Source organism: Pristis pectinata, chromosome 13, assembly GCF_009764475.1.
Source record: "Pristis pectinata isolate sPriPec2 chromosome 13, sPriPec2.1.pri, whole genome shotgun sequence".
In the NCBI taxonomy this organism is placed as follows: domain Eukaryota; kingdom Metazoa; phylum Chordata; class Chondrichthyes; order Rhinopristiformes; family Pristidae; genus Pristis; species Pristis pectinata.
Genome location: NC_067417.1, coordinates 1060208 through 1066207, shown reverse-complemented (window position 1 = coordinate 1066207; position 6000 = coordinate 1060208). Strand labels below are relative to the sequence as shown.

At 60.2% G+C, this 6000-nt stretch overlaps 1 protein-coding gene across 3 annotated transcripts in view; it reads left to right on the top strand.

The window, feature by feature from the left end:
- The window catches only part of gpatch1 (G patch domain containing 1), a 39014-nt gene continuing 33014 nt past the window's right edge, over window positions 1-6000 (top strand). For 2 of the 3 annotated variants that reach the window (XM_052028068.1, XM_052028066.1), the window contains exons 1-5: window positions 2-196; window positions 1809-1949; window positions 2652-2737; window positions 3327-3487; window positions 4298-4395. In XM_052028068.1, coding sequence (XP_051884028.1) covers window positions 130-196; window positions 1809-1949; window positions 2652-2737; window positions 3327-3487; window positions 4298-4395 — 553 coding nt within the window. In that variant the 5' untranslated portion in view covers window positions 2-129. Of the gene's footprint in view, window positions 197-1808; window positions 1950-2651; window positions 2738-3326; window positions 3488-4297; window positions 4396-6000 lie in introns of all 3 variants that reach the window. The other variant, XM_052028067.1, reaches the window with a different exon arrangement.

Here is a 6000-nt window from a genome sequence, read left to right as displayed (position 1 = left end):
GGGAGAGGGAGGGCGCGGAGGGGGAGGGGGAGGGGGTCATATCCTGTGGGATCGGCCAGCAGGGCAGCGAGGGGCCGATCGGTCTCCGTCCCCACGTCAGACGGCGCCTGGTGACCCGGATGTGAGAAGATGGCGGCGGCCGAGGAGGACGAGGAGGATTTCATCTCCTTCGGATCAGCGCTGGAACCGGCGGAGGGTGAGGGGAGGGGGTGAGGGGAGGGGGTGAGGGGGTGTAGGGGAGGGGAGGGGGGTGAGGGGGTGTGGGGGAGGGGAGGGGGGTGAGGGGTGTGGGGAGGGGAGGGGGTGAGGGGAGGGGGGTGAGGTGAGGTGAGGGGGGAGGGGAGGGGAGGTGAGGTGAGGGGAGGGGAGGGGAGGGGGGGGTGAGGGGAGGGATGGGAGGGGAGGGGATGGGGAGGGGAGGGGGGTGAGGGGAGGGGGGTGAGGTGGGTGGGTGAGGGGAGGGGAGGGGGTGAGGGGATGGTGAGGGGACGGGAGGGGAGGGGAGGGGGTGAGGGGAGGGTGAGGGGAGGGGGTGAGGGGAGGGGGTGAGTGGGGAGGGGAGGGGAGGGGGGTGAGTGGGGAGGGGAGGGGAGGGGAGGGGAGGGGGGGTGAGGGTGAGGGGAGGGGAGGGGGGGTGAGGTGAGGGGAGGGGAGGGGGGTGAGGGGAGGGGAGGGGGGGTGGGGGAGGGGTGAGGGGTGAGGGGAGGGGGGTGGGGTGAGGGGAGGGGAGTGGGGTGAGGGGGAGGGGGGGTGAGGGAGGGGGTGAGGGGGTGAGGGGAGGGGGGTGAGGGGGTGTGGGGGAGGGGAGGGGGGTGAGGGGAGGGGGGGTGAGGTGAGGGGAGGGGAGGGGGGGTGAGGGGAGGGGAGGGGAGGGGGGTGAGGGGAGGGGAGGGGAGGGGGGGTGAGGGGAGGGGAGGGGAGGGGGGTGAGGGGAGGGGGGGTGAGGGGAGGGGAGGGGAGGGGGGTGAGGGGAGGGGAGGGGGGGTGAGGGGGGGGGAGGGGGGAGAGGGGAGGGGAGGGGGGGTGGGGGGGAGGGGAGGGGGGGAGAGGGGAGGGGGGTGAGGGGAGGGGAGGGGGGGAGAGGGGAGAGGGGAGGGGAGGGGGGAGAGGGGAGGGGGGAGGGGAGGGGGGAGAGGGGAGGGGAGGGGGGGAGAGGGGAGGGGAGGGGGGGAGAGGGGAGGGGGGTGGGGGGAGGGGAGGGGGAGGGTGAGGGGAGGGGGAAGGGGTGAAGGAGGGGGAGGGAACGGAGAGAGAGGGGGGAGGGGGGAACAGAGTGAGGGGGAAGGGTGAGGTGGGGGAACAGTGAGGGGGTGAGGGAGGGAATGGAGTGAGGGGGAGGGGGAGGGACGTGAAGGGTGAACCTTGGAGTGAGCGGGGTGAGGGAGGGGGAATGGAGTGAGGGGGAGTGTGGGGGGAATGGAGTGAGGGGTGACGGAGGGGGGAATGAGGGGGAACAGAGGGAGGGGGTAACGGAGGGGGTGAGGGAGGGGGAATGGAGTGAGGGGGTGAAGGAGAGCTAAATGGGCGGTTCAAGGTAGTGGGGCCTGGGGGGGGGGTGATGGTCAGTGGGGCACACGTGGATGGACTCCCTCCCCTCCTCCCCTCTGCCCCCTCTGCCCCCTCCTCCCCTCTGCCCCCTCCTCCCCCGGATCTTGTATGTTTGAATAAGGTCGCCCCTCGTTCTTCCAAGCTGAAGGAATACAGACCCAACTGTCCAGCCTCTCTTGACAGGACAACCCTCTCATCCCAGGAATTAGCCCGGTGTATCCCCTTCTGACTGTCACCAATGTTACTGTATCCTTTTTTAGATAAGGGGACCTCTCTGAAGAAACCAGTTCCTCTGCAGGACCAGACTGTGAAGGATGAAAAAGGACGATACAGGCGCTTTCATGGTGCATTCACTGGGGGATTCTCTGCAGGATATTTCAACTCCGTGGGGTCAAAGGAAGGTAAGGACGTTCTGAAGGTATGTTCCCCAAGGACAGAGAGTGAAAATGGCTGAGAGGATGAATTTAGCCAAATGCAAGACGGGCAGGCCTTGAGAGCAGCCATCACCTCTTCTACCTGGTAGCTGGCCTTGTTTATTTTAATTATTCATTGTTCAAGATGTGGGTGTTTCTGGCACCCCTAAGAACATGGGGGTGAGCTACCTTTGTGAACCACTGCAATCCTTGTGGTGAAGGTGCTGCCGGGGGTGTTGGGGTGGGATTTCCAGAATTCCGGTCCAGTGACGCTGAAGGGCTGGCGATATATGTCTGGGTCAGGATGGTCTGCACCTTGACCCGCTGGGTTTGGGAGCCTGGATGAGTAACCTCATGGTGCTTCATGCTGGCGGGTCACAGACAAATCTCACATGCCTTTACTGCAAGGACGGGTGTTTTCCAGTTTACCCCTGATTCCCCAACAGACTGTTCCCGGAGCAAGGCACCAGTCAGCTCCCTGCAGAGTGCGGTGGCTGCCTCGTGCACTCTGCTCGCGTGAAGCCTTCTGTGTACTTTAGTGTGTGGGTTGTGCATCACCGCGGCCTGTGTGGAGAGCCGCATGTCGCTCTGGCTCTCGCACGGGCTGTGTGTCACCCTAACCCGCGCACGAGGGATTGTGTGGCACCCCCACCGTGTGGGATGCGAGGCTGACCATGTGATTGTATCCAGGATGGACACCTTCAACCTTCGTGTCTTCACGGCAGAAAAAGGCGGAGAAGCAGCTGTTCAGCCCTGAGCACTTCATGGACGAAGAGGTACGGGGAGGTGGTCACGGAGATCTGTGAGGCTGGGTCTGGGGGTGGGAGCTGGTGCTCACTGTGCCCGTGATGAGGAGGGAGGGTGAGTGGGGGAACGCCCTTCTGACCAGAGCTGAGGGCACAGACTGTGTGGAGGGCAGCACTGAGGGCTGCTGCTGGGGCCCTGCACAGAGGGTCACCACTGTCCCCTGTGTCGGATTCTGCTGGAATCAGTGGAGAGCCTGTGTCCCCTGGCAGGTGGGTCAGTAACCGAGCAGTGCTACTGCTCAGCACACACTGTCCGAGGCAGCAGTGGACGCAGGTTTAACAGGAACTTCACCGGGACGGAAGGGGAGGTGGGAGCAAGGGGAGGGGGAGGTGGAGTGGGGGATAGGAGGAGGTGAGAGAGGTGGAGTTGGGGGAGAAGGGTAGGGGAGCGGGGAGGGGTGAGGGAGGAGGGAGGGGTGACGGAGCGGGGAGGAAGGGGGGTGGGGGGGAGAGGGGAGGGGTCGGGGAGCAGCAGGACTGTGGGAGTTTGTGGACGGCTGTCAGAACTGCCGCAGGTGAGGGGTCTCACAGACACTGGGTGATTCTGAGTACTTTGAAGGATCTCGAGGAGCACGGAATCGCACCCAAGGAAATCGTGACAACGGGAGACTTTGCCTCCAAGGCGACGGACAAGCTGCAGGAGAAGTCGCGGGCGCTGGCGAGTGTGACGGGTCCGATTCCTGGGGCCACCATCCTGGATGACTTGATCACTCCCGCAAAGTGAGAGGAGCTTTAGGGGGCAGGGTTGGGTGGGGGTGGTAATTATTCTCAGCTGCCCACATCCAGGCAGGTGGGGAGGGTTCCAGCCCCCTCCCTACTGTCCTTTGGATGTGAGCAAGGCTTTGGTGAGTGTCACAGAGCAGCCACCTCTGACCTGTCTGTGCTTGGGTGGTGGGCAGCTCCTCACACCTTCACTCGTCCACTCTGGACGTAATGAGGAGGAGGAATTCCCCTCCTCAACCCAGGGTCAGTGGGCAGCCATCAGGAGAAGGTTCCCAGCTGACCTTCCCCTTCCCCAGCCCCAGTACTATGGGTGGTTGGGGTGGAGGACTGACCTGGGGACATCCCAGCCACACTGAGGGAGAGGGGACTGAGGCATTTCCCACCCTAATGGCCACAGGCATTGAACACATTCCGTCTGGATGCTGAGCAGTCCGACAGGGAGGAGCTCGGCTGTTGTGGAGAGGTCATTGCTGAAGTCACTCCGGCCTTGAGCCCATGACGAGGAGCAGGAATCGTGCCCATGGTGTCTTCCACAGGGTGGTCCCCGTGCTCGGGCACTCCCTGAAGGGGAACCTGTCAGTATGTATTGAAGCCTGGGTTTTTCCTGGTGCTGTTCCTGGGCACAGGATGGGAATGATGGGGAGGGACATGCTCCTTTCCTGGGGTCCGTTCAGGATCCACTGGGCTGCCAACCTATTGTTTAGTCTTGCTGACCTCACTGCATCCCACTGACGTGACCTGGTTAACTTGTCAACCAGCTTTGTTAATCCAAAGGTATAAATTAACGTGTCTAAACATTGCATCCAGGATAACAATCGGAGTGCAGTTGCTGCGGAAAATGGGCTGGAAGGAAGGTCAAGGTGTGGGACCACGTGTGAAGAGAAAAGCTCAAAGGCAGCAAACCGGTGAGGACCATCCCGGTGTCCCTTGTGGCTGGTTTGGGTTCCAAACCCGTTGGCTGTAAGAAAGAAATAGTATTTCTGTAGCACCTGCCAGAGATTGGGATGTCCTGAAGGTGATGAAATTATTTTGAAAATGCGGCATCTAATTTGTGCCACTGATTGGATGATCTGTTCCCGTGACGCTGGCTGAGGGATAATTATTGGGCACAGCACATGGGCAGAGTTCTCCTTTGTTATGAAGTTGTGCTACAAGGATTTCAAATACTGTACACCTGAGAGGGCAGAGCACCATATGACTGTGTGGCCCTCCCTCAGCACCGGGATGTCAGCCTAGAGTTTATTGCTGGAGTCTGTGCTCGGAGTGCTGCCTGTTGATCTGCAGCCAGCACATGGGAGTGTCTGAGACCTTCGAATGGACGATCATGGACTTGGGAACGGGACTGAAAAGCAGGATGGTAATCGCTGGATCCTCTCCAGTGCTGGACCAGTCAGTGATGGGTCCTTTCAGAAGCTAGGCTACAGCTGGTAGAGCCGCTACCTCGCAGCTCCAGAGACCTGGGTTCAATCCTGACCTCTGGTGCTGTCTGTGGGGAGTTAGCATGTTCATCTCCCTGTGACTGCATGGGCTTCCCCGGGTGCTCCGATTTCCTCTCACTTGCCAAGGGTGTGGGGTTGGTGGGTTAACTGGCTGCTGTAAATTGCCCCCAATATGTAGGTGAGTGGTAGAATCTGGGGGGAGTAGATGGAAATGTGGGATTAATGTAGGGTTAGTGTAAATGGGTTGTTGAAGGTCAGCATGCAGTCAGTGGACTGAAGGACCTCTGTTACCTTGCTGTGCCACTCTTGCAGCACTTGGCCTTAATGTGGGAAGGTGATCCAAGCAGGTGCCCTCTACCTGAAGCCACATGTCAAGCACATTGTTGGTGAGAGAGCAGGGTTTAAACCAGTGCGATAGAGAAGGACAGCCTTGTATCACGCAGTTTCTCTCCCAACTAGTGATGTCATTTTTGTAGTCACTGTTTAAGGTGGGAAATGTGGCAACCAAGGTGTGCACAGCAAGCTCCCATTAACAGCAGAGCGACAGTGACCAGGTGATCTCTCTGTGTTGTTGAATGTGGGATAACTGTGAATTCCCCAGGACACCAGGAACATCTCCCATTCACCCCTTCACAAAAATGCCTTGAGATCTTTCACATTTACCCGAGCGAGGGAGACGGGAGCTGGGTTTAACGTCACAGAGGGTCCATTTATGAGGAGAGGGGTGCAAACTAGAGAAATGGCAGTGAATCTCTGCAGATTGTTGGTCAGGTCCTGGTTAGAGAGCAGTGCAGGCTTGGGTGTCTGTTTACAGAATGAACACAAGTAAATTTTCAGGTGTGGGCTGAGGGCAGGGCCTGGCCTTGAGGTGAGCCACAACCAGCTCAAAGGCTGTCCCACGGTGCTGTTGGGTGGGGTGGTCCCCATTACGTCACAGTGGTGTGGGCAGGCAGCTGGGAGTAGTAGCTGCATTGTGTTTAATGGGGTTTATCAGAGCAGAGGATGTGCCCTTGGTTGCAGTCTGCAGAGTGGTGTGGGAGGGATCCCCACAGGTTAGGTTAGGTTAGGTTC